General features: G+C 38.6%; 1 protein-coding gene across 3 annotated transcripts in view; it reads right to left on the bottom strand.

Moving 5' to 3' along the window:
* The window catches only part of G3BP1 (G3BP stress granule assembly factor 1), a 37,313-nt gene that overhangs the window by 7,558 nt on the left and 9,140 nt on the right, over positions 1-20,615 (bottom strand). For all 3 annotated transcript variants that reach the window (XM_025924804.2, XM_086699127.1, XM_025924803.2), the window contains 10 exons: positions 17,749-17,861; positions 12,616-12,697; positions 11,979-12,152; positions 10,138-10,228; positions 8,642-8,735; positions 5,864-6,065; positions 4,511-4,612; positions 3,776-3,887; positions 3,441-3,569; positions 2,656-2,765 (listed from right to left, as the gene is read on the bottom strand). In XM_025924804.2, the coding sequence (XP_025780589.1) occupies positions 2,656-2,765; positions 3,441-3,569; positions 3,776-3,887; positions 4,511-4,612; positions 5,864-6,065; positions 8,642-8,735; positions 10,138-10,228; positions 11,979-12,152; positions 12,616-12,697; positions 17,749-17,843 (1,191 nt within the window). In that variant the 5' untranslated portion in view covers positions 17,844-17,861. The remainder of the gene's footprint in view (positions 1-2,655; positions 2,766-3,440; positions 3,570-3,775; positions 3,888-4,510; positions 4,613-5,863; positions 6,066-8,641; positions 8,736-10,137; positions 10,229-11,978; positions 12,153-12,615; positions 12,698-17,748; positions 17,862-20,615) is intronic.

Genomic DNA, 20,615 nt, shown 5'->3' with positions numbered 1-20,615 from the left:
TATTTACCTTAACAAAATTTGGGACAATACTGAAGATAATAAAGAGGACCTTAGTGAAGAATAAAAAGATACATCCACACTAAATCTTGGGCCTTGCTTTTAGCCCAATAGATCTGAAGTAGAAAACAAAGGGTTACTCGAGATTTCAACAAATTCAACTTATGCTCCTCATTGGCACACACTGGTTTTCTAAGTGACTTTTTCTTTTTTTTTTTTTTACTTATTTTTGAGAGGGGGGCAGAGGGAGAAAGACAGGGAGGGAGATGGGGAAGGGGCAAAAGGAGAGAGGGAGAATCCCAGGTAGGCTTCCACGCTATCAGCACGGAGCCCAACATGGGGCTTGAACTCTCCATCCATGAGATCATGACCTGAGCTACAAGAGTCGAACGTTTAACAAACTAAGCCACCCAGACACCCCAGTGACATTTTTTTTAAAACAAATACCTAAAAGTACTGACTCTAATAAGAAGTGTTCTATATGCCTCACATTTATTTAATGCTCACAACCACCCTTCAAGGGCTGTCATTACACCACTTTAGAGGCCAGCCAACTAAGGGCCAGGAATGTTCAGGAACTTAATGGGTCACAACATAAAGAGCAATGGAAGGAGGAGGAAATGAAGGGATCCTGACAGGCAAGTAAAAGCTTTGAACCATGAGGCTAAACTACAGCGTGTCAAACACCATGGTCAGTCTTACATAAGCTATTTCTGTACTCATAAAAAATTACTGAAGGGAGTATGGCAGAGGTCTGCCAATACAGTAAGAAGGAGGCAAAAGACAAGCTACACCTGAAGCTCCCAAAGTACAAAGGGGTGATGTGAAAGTACACATGAGGAAAGCTACGTAAAGGGTAGGGTGGGGAGGGGAGGCCCCTTTGAGTTGATTTGTATTTAAAATTCTGATTAAATACATAAATTTGTATTTGTACATTCATAAATATACTTAACACTAAAACATTTATGTAATGTTTTAATATTCACACTATATTAAATCACTTAACACACATGAATCTGATGCACTGTTCCAGGCAATATTCTACATACAATGGGGAAAATAAAACCATACTAAAGTCTAAAAAGGTAAGAGAAGTTGGAGAGGTTTTAAAAGGCAGTGATTGAAGACATCTCTGGGTAGTTATCACAAGGGTAGAAGCAATTTGAATGAGAAAAAGGTCTCAGACATACAGCCTCTGAGAAAATTTCAAAAAGTTCTTATGCATAAAGATGCCATGGCTTATCCATGTGCATTAAATGAAACAAACCCCCCTTACCTTGGACAATTAACTAAAAAGCCAGTTATCAGGTCTGACCTCTTTTGGCCCACTGGGAGTATCCTACCCTCTAAGGATGAATTCAAGGCTGCACCACAAAGGTGCACTGGATCTTTTGCATGCTGAATTATGGATTTCTGCACAAGACCTCTGGGACATTTCTAGGTTCAGTATTCTGTGCCTATGCTAAGAAAAGCCACTGTTCTCTCCTTACTTCTAAGTGTTTTTGCAGGAGATGCATCATAAAAATACTGGTGAAATAGTTTGAAGGATTAAATACACATTTGCAGATTAAGGCTCACTTAATGTTATGACCACAACAGTAAACTGGACAGTATAACAATCAACATTCTGAAGAACATCAGAAGTTCTACAGAACCTCTGGGAAATAATGACCTACAAGATTTTTATTACATGGTTAAGACAATGTGTAGTTTTAATCTGCAGAGACTGAAAGATGAGTTGTTGTGGGCAACTTTTGATGCAAATGCTTTGTAGACAGGTGATGACTGCGCATCATGTATTACAAGCCATTAACTTTTATACTTTACAATAATGGGAGGCCTGGGTGGCTCAGTCAGATAAGTGTCCGACTCTTGACTTAGGCTCAGGTCATGATCTCTCAGGGTTCATGGCTTCGAGCTCTGCGCTGACATCAGGTACCCTGCTTGGGATGCTCTCTCCCCCTTTCTCTCTGCCCCTCTCCCTCCGGCACTCTCTCAAACTTAAAATGATTAACTTTATGTTGTATGAATTTCACCTCAATTTTTTTTTAAGTGAGATTTTTTTAAATCCCACACCCATCACAATAAATTAACAGTATTTATACTTTTGTTCTCTACTACTATTAGAGAAAGTGTTTTGTGCTAATGAAAGATGTGGAGGAAGGGAAGGGTTTCTTAAGAACCACACAGTAGTAAGATTCCAAATCTACCAAATCCCTCTATTATAGAAAGTACCTGTAGGAAGAAGTACTGTTAACAAAATTGGTCCAGGCTGGGTGACTCCAAACCTACACACCTGCCCCGGGAAAATTGGCTCTTAAGTTATCTTGGTTAAAAGCAACACTGTATTTCATCTCCTAAACCAAAAATCACCAAGGAAAGAAATCTGCATAAATTTCAGTGCACTGGTAACTATTAGTTATCTCATTCTCATCATTCGACTCAAAAATAAAGTTATTTAGACAGAAGTTTTGTTACTCTCAACTCCCAGGCAAGTCTTTTAACAATAATGGCCCATCACAATGGAACATACTACCAAAACATGTTGGAATAAATTGTACTTTCCATGTAAGAGATATTTGTAAAACAAATATATTCAAAGATCCAAGTTATACTTATAAAAAAAAAAAAAAAAAAAAAAGATGAAAAACTGCTTACCCTGTTGCTAAGGACCTTCTGAACAGGCTCAGAATCATCAAACACAACAAAACCAAAATTGGGTAATTTCCCGCCACTGTTAATGCGTAGCTCCACCACATTCCCATAACCTGCAAAGGAAACAGACTCTCAAGTAACATCTTAGAACATTTCCTTTAAATATTATACACACACTAATCAATGACAGCCGCCAGTCAACATGGGGCTACAGACCGCTTGTAATGTGGCTAGTCCAAAATAAGAAGTGCCGTAAGTGTAACACACACTGGACTTCAAAGACTTAATATGGAAAAATGTAAAACAGCTCTTATTTTTACACGTTGAAATGATGTTTTTGACACACTGGGTTAAATCAAATATTAAAATTAAATTATCCAGTTTCTTTTTACCTTTTAAAATGTAACCAGTAAAAAAAATTAATTAAATAAAATAACCACTAGAAAACTTAAAATTACATATGTAATTCACTTAGATGAATGAATCTAGTGTTTAAATCTCAACAGATAGATGTATTACGTAAATCTAGCACTTAAAACTCAGGAACTTAGGGGCGCCTGGGTGGCTCAGTTGGTTGGGCATCCAACTTCAGCTCAGGTCATGATCTCACAGTCCATGAGTTCGAGCCCCGCATCGGGCTCTGTGCTGACAGCTCAGAGCCTGGAGCCTGTTTCGGATTCTGTGTCTCCCTCTCTCTCTGACCTTCCCCCATTCATGCTCTGTCTCTCTGTCTCAAAAATGAATAAACGTTAAAAAAAAATTTTTTTTTTAAAAACTCAGGAACTTACTTTGAAAAAAATCTTTAAGTTCCGATTTATCCACTTCATGTGGCAGATTGCCAATGAAAAGTTGGTGACTATCAGGGTGTCTCACAATTCTTCGGGGTTCAACGTCACCTTGCTCACCAGCCTCACGGACTTAAGAAAACAAAAAAACAGCAGCAATGAAAGAGAAAGACATTTTCAGTGGCTATTTCAATGATTTTTTTCTCCACCCCCAAACACAGGTAATTCCATCAGCCCCATAATTTATTTTTAAAGTAGAAAATATCAACCACCCCTAAAGAACAAGCTCTCACCTCAAAATCCCCCAAACCAGAGAAGTCACCCTTCTGAGCTCTTACTTGGTCTAGGTCCCCTCTGGGGAGGAATATTTATTCGTTGTTCTCGCACTCTTTGATCCCTCTGAGGCCTCTGCGGTGGAATCTGAGATTCAGGCTTAGACTCCGGACGAGGCTGAAAAAATTGTAAGTTAACCTCTGTGTAAAAAGAAAGCAAGCTTACCTTTTTTCCTGTAAAGTTTCTTAGCTAACAATAAGGTTTAAAGACAAAATGACAGGGGTGCCTGGGTGGCTGAGTCGGTTAAGCGTCCGACTCTTGGTTTCAGGTCATGATCTCACGGCTTTGTGGGTTTGAGCCCCACGTTGGGCTCTGTGCTGGCAATGTGGAGCCTGCTTGAGATTCTCTCTCTCACCCTCTCTCTCTGCCTCTCCAACTTGTACTATCTCTGTCTCTCTCAAAATAAACTTTCAGCGTCCAACTTTGGCTCAGATCATGATCTCGCAGTTCGTGAGTTCAAGCCCTGCATCGGGCTCTGTGCTGACAGCTCAGAGCCTGGGCCTACTTCAGATTCTGAGTCTCCCTCTCTTTCTCTCTTGAAACTAATTAAACATTAAAAAAAAATTGTTTTAATAAAAATAAAAATAAAAACTGACAACTCTCCAAAAAAGGAAATTATTAAAAACCACCCTGTACTCTTCTCTGCTCTGTGTACCAGTTCCCACATTCTCCAAACCTATGTGAACCACATTGCATGAAATACAAGCAAATGTGCCCAATATACAAGCTTAGAAACCCACCTGCGAAGCTGGTACTTTAACAACGTGAGGTGGTATCCCAGTAACCGGAACAGCTCCACTGGGTGGAAGGTTCTTACTGGTCACAGATGCCCAAGAAAATGTCTAAGGGAACAACATTACTTGATTACCCCTTTCAAAATAATATAAAAGCTATTAGTCCTTAATTTCTTGTACATAATATATGCGTCACATTTTCATACTAGGTAGGATGTTGTTCGTTAAGTATCTTGAGATTCCTTTTCTTCCCCTACTTACAAATTTAGTTTTAAAATCCCCTAGGACTAGTCATCAAGTATCAGCAAAGTAAGAAAAGGTTTAAGGTCTAAGAAGCTACTTTCACTCAATTTCAGGTTTGTGAATCAAAGAAAATTCTCTCTCCTTCAAAACCAGCTTCCTTCTAGGATTCTCCCAATTAATGGTACAAACATCAACCCTGTTACATCAACTTTAGAATTCCCTTGAACACCTTTTCAATCCATATCAAACTTCCCAATTCTTACTATTTACGGCTTAACTACCTTCACTGCCACAACCTTAATCCCAGGTGTCAAGATTTCTCTCCAGGGCTACAATAGCAGTCACCTCACTAGTCATTCCTTCTCAATCCAGCCAACCTACTTTTCTCCCTGCAAGCTCAAGTCATTTCCTACTCACCTAATCACTGCCCTCTAGAGAGAGACCAAGAACCCTACCTGTTTTACCAATATCTCCCACACCCAAAACAATGACCAGCAGAGATGCTTGAACTATTAAATAAATGATATAAGAAAGAACCTTAAGAATCCTGACCCCATAAATACAGCACAAAACACATTCCTTCACAGAACACCAAATGTAAATGTTCTGTGATCCCAGTTAACATCACCCTGAAATGCCTCAGGAGTAACAGAAAAGCTTTGAACTTTGAAATCAAGTATTCTAATTAGAAAAGTAGCTATAGTTTGGCAATTTGTTTCTACTTCTACTGTAAAGTTATCCTCAATTAGAGTCAGAAAAAAAGCAGGAAAAAGTCTGTTGTGCCATGATATATTTTTAAAAGGTACATTATCACTTGTTTTTAACAAGCATTATTTTGAAACAAAATATTTAAAAAATGTGAGGTTGTTGATATGGTGATAAAAGAGCACCTGAAATTTCTGGTCTGAAAGTATTCAAGTTTCCTTGGGTGGGGAGGAGAATTACTTTCAGAAAACAATATGCGTCTTAATTCCTATCTGAGGTATGGCTCATTAGGTAGTAAGTTTCCCTGAACAAATGAAAACATACCCATAAAGTCCACCAAACAGTACTATAAAGGAAGAGAGGTTTTTAAAAATCACCTAGAAACAGGAAGAAGGAAGACATACTACATACCCTCAGGTCTTCCTGTACTGTCTGTGCTATGTCTGCAGGTGCTGGGGAAGAACTCTTCTGGGCATCCTCAGGAGCAGTTTCTTCTAACACTGGCTCAGACTTTTCCTCTTGGATTTCAGAAACAGGTTCTTGTTCCGGTTCTGGTTCAGGATCAGGCTCTGGTTCAGCAACAGGTTCCTCTAAATGTTCTTCCAAATCATTGCTTTGGAAAATTTGAGAAACATCATTCTGCCTCCACTGATTTAGCAAGAAACTCCCAAGTATTTATTAACTATAGAGACCTGAACCAAAAAATAGCTCCCTGTCTCCAAAAAAAGATCTGAGTATTAAAACAAGACAACTCCTTAAAAAAGCATTCAATGAGCAAATCAGATTTGCTAAATTCTCCTAAGCAAATACATCAAAAACAGATCAAAATGAACCAAATCGTGGTTTCTGTTACAATCCTGAAACTATCACAATTCACTTAGCTAACCACACATACAAAAAGACTAACAGCTTGTGGGGAAGGGGAAAAGAGTTGTTCAAAGGTTACAGTTTTACTTTTGCAAGATGAAAAGTTCTAGAGACCTGTTGTACAAATATTTGCATATAGTTAACATTACTACTCTGGGGCGGCGCCTGGGTGGCTCAGTCAGTTAAGCGTCCCACTCTTGATTTCAGCTCAGGTCATGATCTCATGGCTTTGTGGGTTTGAACCCGGCATGGGGCTCCATGCTCACAGAGTGGAGCCTGCTTGGGATTCTCTCTTTCTCTCTCTCTCTCTCTCTCTCCCCCTCTCTCTCCCCCTACCTGGCTTGCACTGTCAAAATAAACAAACTTTAAAAAGGAAAAAACAAATATTACTACACAGTGCACTTAAAAATGGTTAACAAGGTAAAATTTGTATTATGCGGTTTTTAACATCAAAAAAAACCTCTCAGAACTTAAAAAAAAAAAAAAAAATCACACCAGTAATTCTCAAGAAGTTATGATTCAGAAGACTTCTTAAACCTTCCAGAAAAATCACAAGGAATGTTTGTTAATGCTGCAAATGATTTCCCCCTGAAATTCTAATTTGGCAGGTTTGTGGTGGGACAACAGATCTTTTTCAACTTGCAACCCAGGTGAGTAATGTGGTTAGTTTGTCACCACACCTGGAGAAACACAAAAACATCCTTTAAGCACTAAGTACTAAGAGTTTCATATCAGATGACAAGTAAATATTTCTATTCCTATCATATTTCTGTTCCGTTGCAGATTAAAAAAAGTTTACGATAGGGGCGCCTGGGTGGCGCAGTCAGTTAAGCGTGCGACATCAGCCAGGTCACGATCTCGCGGTCTGTGAGTTCGAGCCCCGCGTCAGGCTCTGGGCTTATGGCTCAGAGCCTGGAGCCTGTTTCCGATTCTGTGTCTCCCTCTCTCTCTGCCCCTCCCCCGTTCATGCTCTGTCTCTCTCTGTCCCAAAAATAAATAAAAAACGTTGAAAAAAAAAATTAAAAAAAAAAAGTTTAAGATATAGTCACACATTTAGTGTCTGAGTTAATGAAATTATTTAATACATGTCTGAATTTCTATCAATTTATGCTTGATCTCTAAATAAGTCCTTGAATATATTTATTCCCTACAAAGCACTTAATGCAATGCCTTGATGTGTTAAATACTTGATAAGAAATCCCCCAAATCAGGGGCACCTGTCTGTCTCAGTTGGTAAAGCATGAGACTCCTGACAGAGGTTGTGAGTTCCAGCCCCAGGATGGGTATGGAGATTTACTTAAAAATAAAATCTTTGAGGGGCACCTGGGTGGCTCAGTTAGTTAAACATCCAACTTGACTTCAACTCAGGTCATGATCTCAGGGTTCCTAGGTTCAAGCCCCACACTGGGCTCTGTGCAGACAGCATGGAACCTGCTTGGGATTCTCTCCCTCTCTCTCTGCACCCTGACCCCTGAGCTTATGCTCTCTTCTCTCCCTCTCAAAAAAAAAAAAAATAGGGGTGCCTGGGTGGCGCAGTCGGTTAAGCGTCCGACTTCAGCCAGGTCACGATCTCGCGGTCCGTGAGTTCGAGCCCCGCGTCGGGCTCTGGGCTGATGGCTCAGAGCCTGGAGCCTGTTTTCCGATTCTGTGTCTCCCTCTCTCTCTGCCCCTCCCCCGTTCATGCTCTGTCTCTCTCTGTCCCAAAAATAAATAAACATTGAAAAAAAAAAAATTAAAAAAAAAAAAAAATAATAATAATAATAAACATTTTTTTTTTTTAATTTTTTTTTTCAACGTTTATTTATTTTTGGGACAGAGAGAGACAGAGCATGAACGGGGGAGGGGCAGAGAGAGAGGGAGACACAGAATCGGAAAACAGGCTCCAGGCTCTGAGCCATCAGCCCAGAGCCCGACGCGGGGCTCGAACTCACGGACCGCGAGATCGTGACCTGGCTGAAGTCGGACGCTTAACCGACTGCGCCACCCAGGCGCCCCAATAATAATAAACATTTAAAAAAAATAAAATAAAATCTTGGAGGAAAAAAATAATCCCAAAATCTATTTTTCACTTATGGCCAAGAAAAAAATGAAACCAAAAAGCAACTGATGGATACTATTTAAGTAAGTTCTCATTGTGCAATAGGAATTAAAACAAGTTATAACATTTTTGTTAGCTCAGAGATACCAAAAGCAAAACCTTTCTTTTAGGAAATTCGTTATTTTCAGAGATAATTCTGAGAATATACGACTGCCCTCCAACAAAGGGAAAGACTAGACAACCCAAATTCTCATGCAGCTCTGGACAGATAAAGTTTTTCTTACCTGACAGTCTGATCATAGAAAGTTCCAGATTCATCAGGTACTACCTCAGGTGTCTGCTGTCTTTCTTCAGGTTCCTCTACCTCTTCCTCAGATTCTAAATGAGTAAAGAAACTTAATTTGTGCTTAATTCTCAAATACAACTGACCCTTAAACAAGACAGGTTTCAACTGTGTGGGTCCACTTATATGTAGATTTTTCTCATTAAATACAGTACAGTACTGTAAATGAATTCTCTTCCTTATGATTTTAATAACATTTCCTTTTCTCTAGCTTACTTTAAGAATACAGCACATAATACATTTAACATACAAAATACATGTTAATCGACTTATGTTATCAGTAGTTTCCAGTCAACAGTAGGCTATTAGTAGTTAACAAGTTTATAGAGAGTCTAAAGTTCTATGCAGATTTTTGACTGGGGGGGGGGGTTAGCACCCCAACACTCATATTGTTCAAAGGTCAACATTATATTCATTTTTACAGTGTTCATCACCATCAAAAAAGTAGTGAGTGGGGGGATGAGTTAAATAGGTGATGGGGATTAAGGGGTACACTTGTACTGAGCACCTAACGTTATATGGAAGTGTGGAATCACTACAGTGTACACATGAAATTAATATTACACTGCATGTTAACTGGAATTTAAGTAAAAACTTTAAGAGAAAAAATGAAATAAAAACATATATATAGAAAGTAAATAAAACACAGAAATTTGGTAAAATCATGGCAAAAGCTGTAAGGACAGAATTAAGGCTAATGTAGTGGCTGGGTTAAGAATAAGAATATGGAATCTGAGGTCATTTTGAGGCCCATAATCCAATGCAGGCTCTACCACGTAACTAGCTATATACAACATCAGGCAAATTACTGCTCTGTGTCTCAGTGGCCTCATCTATAAAATGAGAACAGTACTTAAAGTACTTATCTATAAAGCAGTTGTATTATACAATAAATATACAGTACTTAAATTTTTATTTCAGCCATATAAGAAGTACTGATATACTAATTATTATTAGTGTTTAGAGACCATTCTTCAGGTGTCTCTCATGTTTCTTCTGCACATCTTACAACTAAGGCAATGGCTACCTTTTGCTCCAGACTATCCTTTAGAAATATTTATACAGCAGCCTCAGAAAAGCATCTCCCTCCAGAGCAAAGGGTAGGCACTTACTCCCTATTGTAAAAGATTTTGATCCTTGAACTTAAGGTTCTACTCTTGCAATGCACCCTGCTACAATGCAGGTGTCGTGCAGTTCATGAGATCTACCATTGTTGCAGTGAGTAATTACCTACTACTGACTTTGGAGTTTTAGGTCTTCCGTGAAGCAGGTTGACCTGTTAGATTCGAGTAGGTTAAAAACTCAGACATTCCCCTGTCTTGACAATTAGAAGTTATTAATAAAGAATACAGAATATAATAAACACACTCAAGAAACCCATACTCTCTTCAGGTCAACTTGATGCCATCAAAAAAAAAATTTAGACAAGTAACTTACCCTCCTGAGGCTCAGTGACAAAGCCACCAAAGACCTCATCTTGGTATCTGAAGATATCATTGTGAACGTAGAACTTATTTGCAACAGAGCCCTGCAATGCCAACAAAAACTTTTCATTTATTCAGATCTTCACCAAAAGCCAAATCACCCTACACCAATGGTTCTCGACTAAGAGCAATATTGCACCACCCAGACACATCTGGCAATGTCTGAAGATACTTCAGTTTTCACATGGGAGAGTGCAACTGAGAGCTATTGCTTGAGTAGAGGGCAGGGATGCTGCTGAACATCCTACAATGCACAGAACGGCCAGCCACAACAAAGAATTATCTGGTCCAAAATGTTACTAACACCAAGAATGAAAAACCCTGCTCTGCATTAAAGCCATTAAAAACTACACTCAAATATACTGCTCCCTTAAAATACCACCAGATGGACAGCCAAATACTGGTAAAGTACGTAACATGTCACCACCTCAAATCTGAACAGTAACTACTTTTACCAACTGCAGCACGTACTTAAAATTCCTTAAATCTGTATCCAAGAATATTGATATAAACACTCAACAGTGCTACAGCTGAAAAGGTCTGCCTAGAAGACCACACCAGAGTATAAATCCAACTATGTCGTTAACTATTCAAGGTCCAACACTGTCTCTTCATCTACATTTAAAAAAAGGGGGGGGGGGATATCACATCTCCTATCTATGTAGGAGCTTTGGATATTAAATGAGACAGTTCATATAACAATGCATTATATAAGGTAACGTTAGATTCTTCCTCTTTAATAGGAAAAGGAAATTTAAGCAAACTTAAAATATTTCTTAATCATATCCCATATGACTCTGTATAGTTAGAAATTCATCCAGTTTTATACTACAGATAATCTAAGCCATCCTCTAAAACTCATGACTAAAATGAAACACGTTAATTTCTCAAAAAGACAACTGAGTTATTATTCAAACAGTAAGATGACAGGGGTTTTAGATTCATTATTTCTGAACAGAAAATTATCTTTTATTCATTCATTCATTCATTCATTCGTTTATGGGGGACAGAGAGAGACAAAGAGAGAATATTCCAAGCAGCCTCCACACTGAACGTGGAAGGCCAACACAGGGCTCAAACCCACGAACCATGAGATCATTACCTAAGCCAAAATCAAGAGTCGGAACTTAACCAACTGAGCTACCCAGGCTCCCTGAACAGAAAACTATCTTAAGGGTAATGCTAAAGAAAACATCTAATCAGCAGGTCCCTATTGAGCCACTTCCACATGCGTATGCAGATAGGCTTCCTGACTTTGTTCAGTGTGCACCAGTCAGGAAGACAGTACAAGTGCAAACTCTTCAACATAAACCCGTGGCTCCTTTCATGATAAGCAGGAAAAGAAACAGGGCTCCCTGAAGAAACAGCAGATTCTAGAACTGGGGCTGGGGCTGGGGCTAGGACTAGGGCTGGAGCAAGGAGAGTAGCAAATGAGCCTGAAACATCTTGTGCCACAGAAGTTATAAAGTGCTCCCCCTGCCAAAAACAAACAAATAGATAATGGTACTGTAGTTAAGAAAGAGTATTCCTTACGCTTAGGAAAAATGCTCACTGAAGTATCTGAGGATGACTAGGCATGATGTCTCCAACCTACTTATAAATGGTTTTGAATTAAAATGACAGGTAAATAGAAAAAGCATTACTAATGTACAGGCAAGTGTTGGCAATGGCTCTAGGTAAGGAGTATGTATGAGGTATTGTACTATTATTACAACTTTTCTGTAAGCTTGAAATTTCAAAATAAATACTTTCTAAAAAGATTTGTACAACCTTTCGTGGTTTGTTTCTTCATACCTCAGGAGCAAGGACAAATGTCTGCATGAATCTCCTCAAAGCCTGGTTGTTATTGGAGAGCAACCCCATCACCTGGACCACCACCCCATCATTCAGAGTGGCATGAGCATCAACATGGCGAATCTTAGTGTGGCAATTGGTAAAGTTTTGTGACATGACTTTCCTATGGATTTCCTAAAGAATCAAGGGAAGAGTTAATGACTTAAAATTTACAATCTCCAACAAAAACAAGTTTTTAATACAACACAAGTAGAGATAATCTGCATGTTTAAATTACAAACTACACAGACCCTAATTTGCCTTAGAACAGGATATCCCCAGTGACCGCCTTGAGCTTTTTAAAACTGTCCTGAATTGACATATCTAAAAAAGGTTTACAGTAAATGAGAATGATCCCTGTGCTAAAACCAATTACCTCCTAACAGAAAATTTTCAGAACAAATTATTCAAAGTAAGGAAATCTGACACCCTAAGCTTTTCAATGGCTTTACCAAATAGGTACTGAACACCAAAACTGCTAAAAAGAAATTGAAAAACTTCGTCTTTAAATATCAGCAAATCTGTTACGTATGTACCTGCCTCAATATGGGTTATTTTCTAGCTGTGTAACAGCCTACACAAAGCTTGGGATGCTTACTTTCTGTCCATAAACCGCATCTGCTGGCTTTCCATTTGAATCCAATCCCCCGTGGACATAAGAAGAGTTCTTTCCATAAAATCTGTAAAACAGAGAGATAATTTACTTGTCAGGTGCAAGCATCCTAAGCCTTGATATTTATTTTTCATGTTTGGTATCTATTTGCCTCACTGGCAGAATCTTGGAAACAAGGTGTTTTTCTTTTTCATTTTTGTATACAATCATAGATCTACTCCCTACATGTCACTCAACATTTGCTGAATAGAAATAGATTTGGTCAATGAGGCAGAACACTTTACAAGTCATAAGCTCCAGATTTCAGAGTAGGATGATTGTGTTGGGAAAGATCTTGTAGTTCATGTCAGGAAGGCTACTTAGAATAAAACAAGTTCCTGTTTTCACTCAAGAAGAAAACAGGCAGCTTTAATACAGATGAGGACATCTACACTATCCCGTAAGCTTACAAAGTCTAAACCTTTTATATCTGAGAATGCATGTGAGGGGATTCCATTAAAAAATCAGTAATTTAACAACAAAAACAAAACCAGTAACTCCTGCAGGTGAGGTTTAAGAGAAATTTTTAACAATTCTTGCTGATGCATAAAGAGCTTCAGACTTTAATTCCCCATAGCTTGAATTCACCTATATCCTCAATTGCTTTGTTTTGTCATTGTAACACTGGATCAGGGGGGAAAAAAAAATACTGGATCAGGAAAGCCAGATGCAGACACAAAGATACCCCAAAAAGTGCCCCAACCCAGAAATAACTGCTATTAGAATTTCTTGATAACTGGGGCGCCTGGGTGGCTCAGTCAGTTGAGCATCGGACTCTTGATTTCGGCTCAGATCATGATCTCACGGTTCATGGGTTTGAGCCCCACATCTGCACGGATAGTCTAGGGCTTCCTTGGGATTTCTCTCTCTCTGCCCTTCCCCTGCTCACTCACATCTTCTTTCTCAAAATAAATAAACTTAAAAAAAAAAAAGAATTTCAGGGCGCCTGGGTGGCTCAGTCAGTTAAGCATCTGACTCTTGATCCCTGCTCAGGTCAGATCTCACAATTCTTGCATTTGAGCCCCCATCAGGCTCTGCACTGATGGTACCAAGCCTGCTTGGGATTCTGTCTTTCTCTGCCCTTCCCCTGCTTGTGCTTTCTCTCTCAAAATTAATAAATATTAAAAAAATTTTTTTCAAATTAAAAAGAATTTCTTGCTACCTATACTACCTACAGATATGCAATCTGTCACAAATGAACCCATACATATCATTCTACATCCTGATTCTGTCCCTCTCTGGCCCCTCCAATAGGACAGTTTTGGGCCCACAGGTACCCTAAGTCTACCCTGCAAATTTTAAAGTTATTAAAAGGCTACACATCTGCCAGTGCATCAGTTCAATGCTGGCTAATCCACTTTTCATTACAGGTAAACATCAGAGATATCAGAGTTTGGTTCCAGATCAGTGCAATAAAGAGAATATTGCAATAAATGGAGTCAAATAGGCTTTTTGGTTTTCCAGTGCATATAAAAATTATGTTTACACTACACCTTTGTCTGTTAAACGTGCAACAGTATTTCTACTACAATGTAAGCAATGTAAGCAATGTACATACCTTAATTAAAAAACACTTTGTTGCTTAAAAAAAAAAAAAAATGCTAACCATCATCTGCACTTTCAGGGAGTCCTAATCTGTCTATTGGTGGAGGGTCTTGCCTCGATGGATGGCTGCTGACCAGGGTGGTGGTTGCAGAAAACTGGGGTGGCTGTGCCAATTTCTTCAAGTTAAGACAACAATGAAGTTTCTTCCACCAATTAACTTTTCCTTTCACTAAGGATTTTCTGTAGTGTGTGATACTGTTTGACAGCATTTTACCCACAGTGGAACTACTTTCGAAATTGGAGTCAATCCTCTCAAATCCTGAGAGCCACTGCTTCATCAACTCAAGTCTATGTAATATTCTTTTTTGTTGTTACTCCCAACAATCTTCACAGCATCTTCAGCAGTAGATTCCATCTTAAAAAAAAAACACTTCTGGGGTGCCTGGGTGGCTCAGTCAGTTAAGCGTCCGACTTCAGCTCATGTCATGATCTCACAGCTGGTGAGTTCAAGCCCCACATCGGGCTCTGTGCTGACAGCTCGGAACCTGGAGCCTGCTTCGGGTTCTGTGTCTCCTCCTCTCTCTGCCCCCCCCCCCCCCATGCTCATGCTCTATCTCTCAATAATGAATAAACATAAAAAAATTTTTTTAATTAAAACATTTAAAAAAACACTATCTTTGCTCATCGTTAAGAAGCAACTCCTTATCTGTTAACATTTTATCATGAGACTGCAGCAACTCAGTCACATCTTCAGCCTCCACTTCTAATTCTAGTTCTCTTTATATTTCCACCACACCTGCAGTGACTTCCTCCTCTGAAGTCCTGAACCCCTCAAAGTCATCCACGAGGGCTGGGATCTTCTTCTCAACTCCTGTTCATCTTGATATTTTGACATCTTCCCATGAATCACGTCCAATATAAAGCTGTTTCATCTACACTGAAAATCTATTATTGTCAGTGTAGCCACCTTCACCACCTACCTTATCTAGACTTTCTGGATGGCTTGCTGCAGCTTCTACATCAGCACTTGCTGCTTCACCTTGTACTTTGATGTTACGGAAACAGCTTCTTTCCTGAAACCTCATCAACTAACTTGTACTAGCTTCAAACTCTTCTGTGGTTTCTTCACCTCTCTCAGCTTTCATAGAATTGAAGAGTTAGGTCCTTACTCTGATCAGGCTTTGGATTAAAGGAATGTTGTGGCTTATCTGACCTTCCATCCCACTACTCAAAGTTCCTCATATCCACAATAAGGCTGCTCTGCTTTCTTATCATGCATGTGTTCACTGGAGTAGCACTTTTCATTTCAAAAACGTTTCCTTTTTACTCACAATTTAGCTAATAGGCCAAGAGGCCTAGCTTTTGGCCTATCTCAGCTTTCAACATTCCCTACCAAGCTACTTACAGCTTTTGATGTGAAGGGACAGACAAGTGACTCTTCCTTCCACTTAATACCTAATTAAAGCCATTGTAGGGTTAACTGGCCTAATTTGAATACCACTAAGTCTCAGAGAACAGAAGGCCCAAAAAGAGGGAGAGAGATGGGGAACGAGTCAGTGTAAGAGTCAGAAGACATACAGCATTTATTGAACATTAAGTTCATGGTCTTACATGCGTAGGCATATGCCATAAAACAATTATAATAGTACCAACAAAGGTCACTGATCACAGATTACCATTAAAAAATATAATAATGAAAAAGTTTGAAATATTGTGAGAATTAGCAAAATGTTGACAAAGACACAAAATGAGCAAATACTGGAAAAATGGCACCAATAAACTTGCTAGACTGAAGATTGCCACAAACTTATAACTGCCAAAAAACACAGTATTTGCAAAGCACCATAAAGTGAAACACAATAAAATGAGATACGCTTGTATGTATGTTGTACTTCAAGATAAAATGTGAAAAAAAAAGGTCTTGAGTCAATAAATGTATCGACAAGGACTATACTAATTTCACTTAGTTCTCCTAAGTTTTATGTATTAATTTGAGAGAGTGAGAGCAAGCAAGAGCAGGGGAGAGTCAGACAGGGAGAGCAAAAAATCCCAAACAGGCTCCCCGCTGACACTGATGAACTCTGAGATCATGACCTGAGCTGAAATCAAGAGTAGGATGCTTAACTGACTGAGCCACCCAGGCACCCCTTGCTCCTTTTCAAAGTCCAAAGTTACCTAATCTCTGAGGACATAGAAACAAATTTTGACATAAAACACCAAAAGAAAAAAGGGAAAAAAAAAACATGTGAAAACCTGTTCAATCACTTAAGTCATGTCAACACCAGATTTGTTTTTAATTTTCTATTTATTTTTGAGAGAGAGAAACAGAGAGAGAGAGAGAGAGAGAGAGAGAGAGAGAGAGAATGAGAGGGGGAGGGGCAGAGAGAGGAGATACACAATCTGTGAAGCAGGCTCCAGGCTCTGAGTTGTCAGCACAGGGCCTGACGCTGGCCTGGAACTCATGAACCACAAGATCATGACCTGAGCCAAAGGTGCTTAACCGAATGAGCCACCCAGGCACCCCAACACCAGCAAATTTTTAACAGCTTACATCCTTACCTGCAAAATAAAGTTAACTACCTAATAATGTCTTACTAAAAGGTTTCAGTAAAGATCAATAGGAAACAGGTGAAAGCAGAAAATTGTAAATTCTCAAAAATATATATATTTTCCATTTTCACAACAAGGACTCAAATTTATAAATTTTCTTTTTCACCCAATAAGGACGTGATATCCAATATGCAAGCTGGTCAAAGTAACGAGGGAAATAGTCTGGTCCAGCAAACACACATTTTGGCATCTCTAAGAAATTATTCTAACAAGTCTATAAATCAACCTGTATATTTACAGCTTTGTATAATGCTGGACTGTTTGTAAGAAGAAATAATGGAAGCAACCAACAAATTCACCACCGGGGATTAAAAGATGCTATATATCTCTATAAAATAAAAAATACGTGAATACTAAAATTAATATGATACATGTACTACCCTTATGAGATGACCCCAAATTATCAAGCGAAAAAACTAAAAAACAGTATGTTAAAAATGTTTGCATATACAAAGAAAAATTGTAAACATGGTTTTACTAGAGCTTTTTGTGTTTATTTCATAAACTGTTAATTTACAAGCCTATACCACATTTCCAAGTTACCCTAATTTTTAAAAGCACATGGACACAAAAATGTTACTGTAGGAATAGTCTTCAATACATTCGTACAAAATATTCATGATTCACCAAAAACCACCATAAAAAACAGAAACAAAAGCATAAATACCGTATTTTTACATTTTCAGCCATGATTTTTCTGATAATGTGTAAGTTTAGGTGACTTAGTGTAATTTCTTTATACTTGTATATTCTACTTAAAAATTTAATTTTAATAGCCATCATTTATTGGCTCTTATGTACAAAGCACATATATGCAACAAGTCTACAAAGTGCATGACAAGAGACTCTGAAGGGTAAGTAGCTACATACTAAAAAACATTAGATCATGCATGGTTAAAAAAAAAAAAAAAAAAAAAGTTTTACCTGTGTAGCATGTCTGGGGCCTGGTTCAGCAGCGTGTAATACTGCCTCACAAATTCCCGCCCGACCAGCAGGGGACTAGGCTTCTCCATAACCATTGCTTTGGTCAATTCAACCTGGAAAAAAATGTTGAAGATGTTCAACTTGAAAGATCAAGTACACAGGGGAAAAATGGCAGGGGAAAAAACTGAATTATTTAGCTAAAACCAACTCAAAGACAAGACACTTTAGCAATTCTTGGTTTTAAAAAATAAGCATAAGAATAAAACCCCCACAGACCAGGTTAGATTTTTATTCAAGTTTATTGTAATCTGATGAATTCATTATTATTCTCAAAAATTAATTTCTTTAAAATGATTATAAGAACTTCAAAGGTACATAATTCCAGCATGTACCTTATCGTAATTTCTCTGAATTTTTTTTAATGTTTATTTTTGATGTTTTGAGAGAGAGACAAAGTGCAAGTGGGGTAGAGGCAGAGAGAGGGAGACACAGAATCCGAAGCAGGCTCCAGGCTCTGAGTTGTCAGAGCCTGACAAATTAATGTTTATTTCTGAGAGAGAGACAGACAGAGTGTGAGCAGAGGAGGGGCAGTGAGACAGGGAGACCTAGAACTCAAACTGGGCTCCAGGCTCCGCGCGGTAAGCACAGAGCCTGACGCAGGGCTCGAACTCACAAACTGTGAGATCATGACCTGAGCCAAAGTCGGACCCTTAACCGACTGAGCCACCCAGGCACCCCTCTCTAAATTTCTAAACCCAATTAAGAGTGTTCCACTTCTAAGATTACAAGCACATTCTTATTTGTTGCAATACTAGATTCAAGGGTGATAAATATAGCTCTGACATACAGGAGGCACATGTGATCACATTTTTAGTCAGTATCAGGGAAAACTTCTAATATCTTTACGAGAAACCATAAAAATCTAAAAATGCTATGCTTAGTTCATTTCTTGATGAAACCAAATATAATCTGAAAAAGCGTGAGCTAACAAAATGTTTTTTTTTTTACTCAAAAAAATTATCTACCACCTCAAAGTCCTCACAATGACAAAGTTAGTATCTTTTGAGTATTAAGAAAGGCAGCAAACACTGAGTCCTCAATTATTGTTATTATCAAAATAAAACTTTTTGGGAAAAATATCTGGTAGGAGATAATCCAACTTTTCATTTGAGGAATAAAATCATCCTCAAATTAAACATACAGGCAAACACATATGTACAGATCAATTACAGTAAAAAAGGCAAGACATTTTATTTCAGTTTTCTCAAAGGACAGGCAAAACAATTTGATTGGTTAATTCCTGAACAATTTGTGGACCTATGTTTATCTTCATCTAGTGCATCTGCCATTATCCTTTTATCTTAAAAAGTTTATTTTGAGAGAGAGAGAAAGAGAGAGAGAAAGAGAGAGAGAGAACGCGCGCGCACACGCGAGAGAGCGAGCATGCGCACATGGGCACACGAGCAGGGAAGGGGCAGAGAGAGAATCCCAAGCAGGTTCCAAAGCTGTCTACACAGAGCTGGGCATGGGGCTCAAACTCGCAGAATGTGAGATCATGAACTGAGCCGAAACCTAGAGCCAGACACTCAACTCAGTCACACAGGCACCCCTGCGTTATTCTTGAATATCTGTCCAATTTACTACCTGTTTCACTGAAACCTAAGAAATTAGTTCAAGGCCAGTCCACATTTTCCCCAGATTACAGGTACTAGATCAATACAGAATACCTTCCTAGTCATACTGGAGAGTAGTTTACCTGTAGGCATGGTTACTAGAGTATCAGTAAAAAGAATTTGGATCCTAGGTCTTAAACAAATATACTTAGACTAAACCAGAATGAGAAACTGCTATATTTTTCCCTGGATCATAGTCAAACAAAAAAAAAAGAAAAAAAAAAGAAGAAGATAATTTCAGATGTTCTTACTGATCCTAAATTCTTCAGAACTTCAAAGTTACAGCTGGACGTGAGATCACGTCATATAACTTGTGGTTTTCAAGTTTTAAGATTTCCCATTACTATGGTACTATTACTATGATCTGATGTAAACCAGATCAACTACACTTAAAAAAAATTTTTTTTAATGTTTTTATTTCTTCTTGAGACAGAGACAGAGAGGAGAGAGACAGAGTCAGAGAGAGGGAGACACAGAATCCAAAGCAGGCTCCAGGCTCTGAGTTGTCAGCATAGAGCCCAACGCGGGGGCTTGAACTCATGAGCTGTGAGACCATGACCTGAGCTGAAGTCAGATGCTTATCTGACTGAGCCACCCAAGCACCCTTCCACCTGAATTTTTAATGGAAGGGCTTACTCTAGGCAAAGTCAAAAGAGCAAAATATCTTATGATCTGCGTTAAGAATGCATATGGAACTCTCATACAAATCACTAAAATAAAGAATAACCCAAGACAAAAACAGGCAAAGGAAATGGAAGAGCCAATTCTCAGGAAAGTAAATGGGCAAGAAATGATAAACTAAGTAACCAATAAAATGCAAACTAAAACCTATCACTTCTCACAGAAGATCCCCTGAAATATTAAAATATCAGTCAATGTTCAACACTGTCAAGAAGTTGGGAAAAGAGAACCGGCAAAGCTGAAGAAATGCCAACTGCTGCCACCACAGTGGAGAAGTTATCTAATAAAATCAACAATGCTCCAATGAATCCAGCAATCTTTTCTAGACACATACACAAGAGAAACACCCATAGGCACAAGAGATAAAGCGAGAAATTAACTGCCACCCTATTTCTGAAACATAACACAAATAACCTATGCTATCTGTCAAACAGGAAATGGATTAGGGTGCAGTTTATACAGATCATTCAAACACTGTATCTAAGATAATCACATGGGGCACTGACAAGATTG

Source organism: Puma concolor, chromosome A1, assembly GCF_028749965.1.
Source record: "Puma concolor isolate L17-30 chromosome A1, mPumCon1.1.hap2, whole genome shotgun sequence".
NCBI lineage: Eukaryota > Metazoa > Chordata > Mammalia > Carnivora > Felidae > Puma > Puma concolor.
Note: the sequence above shows the minus strand (reverse complement) of the source record. Positions and strands in the feature narration are given on the sequence as shown.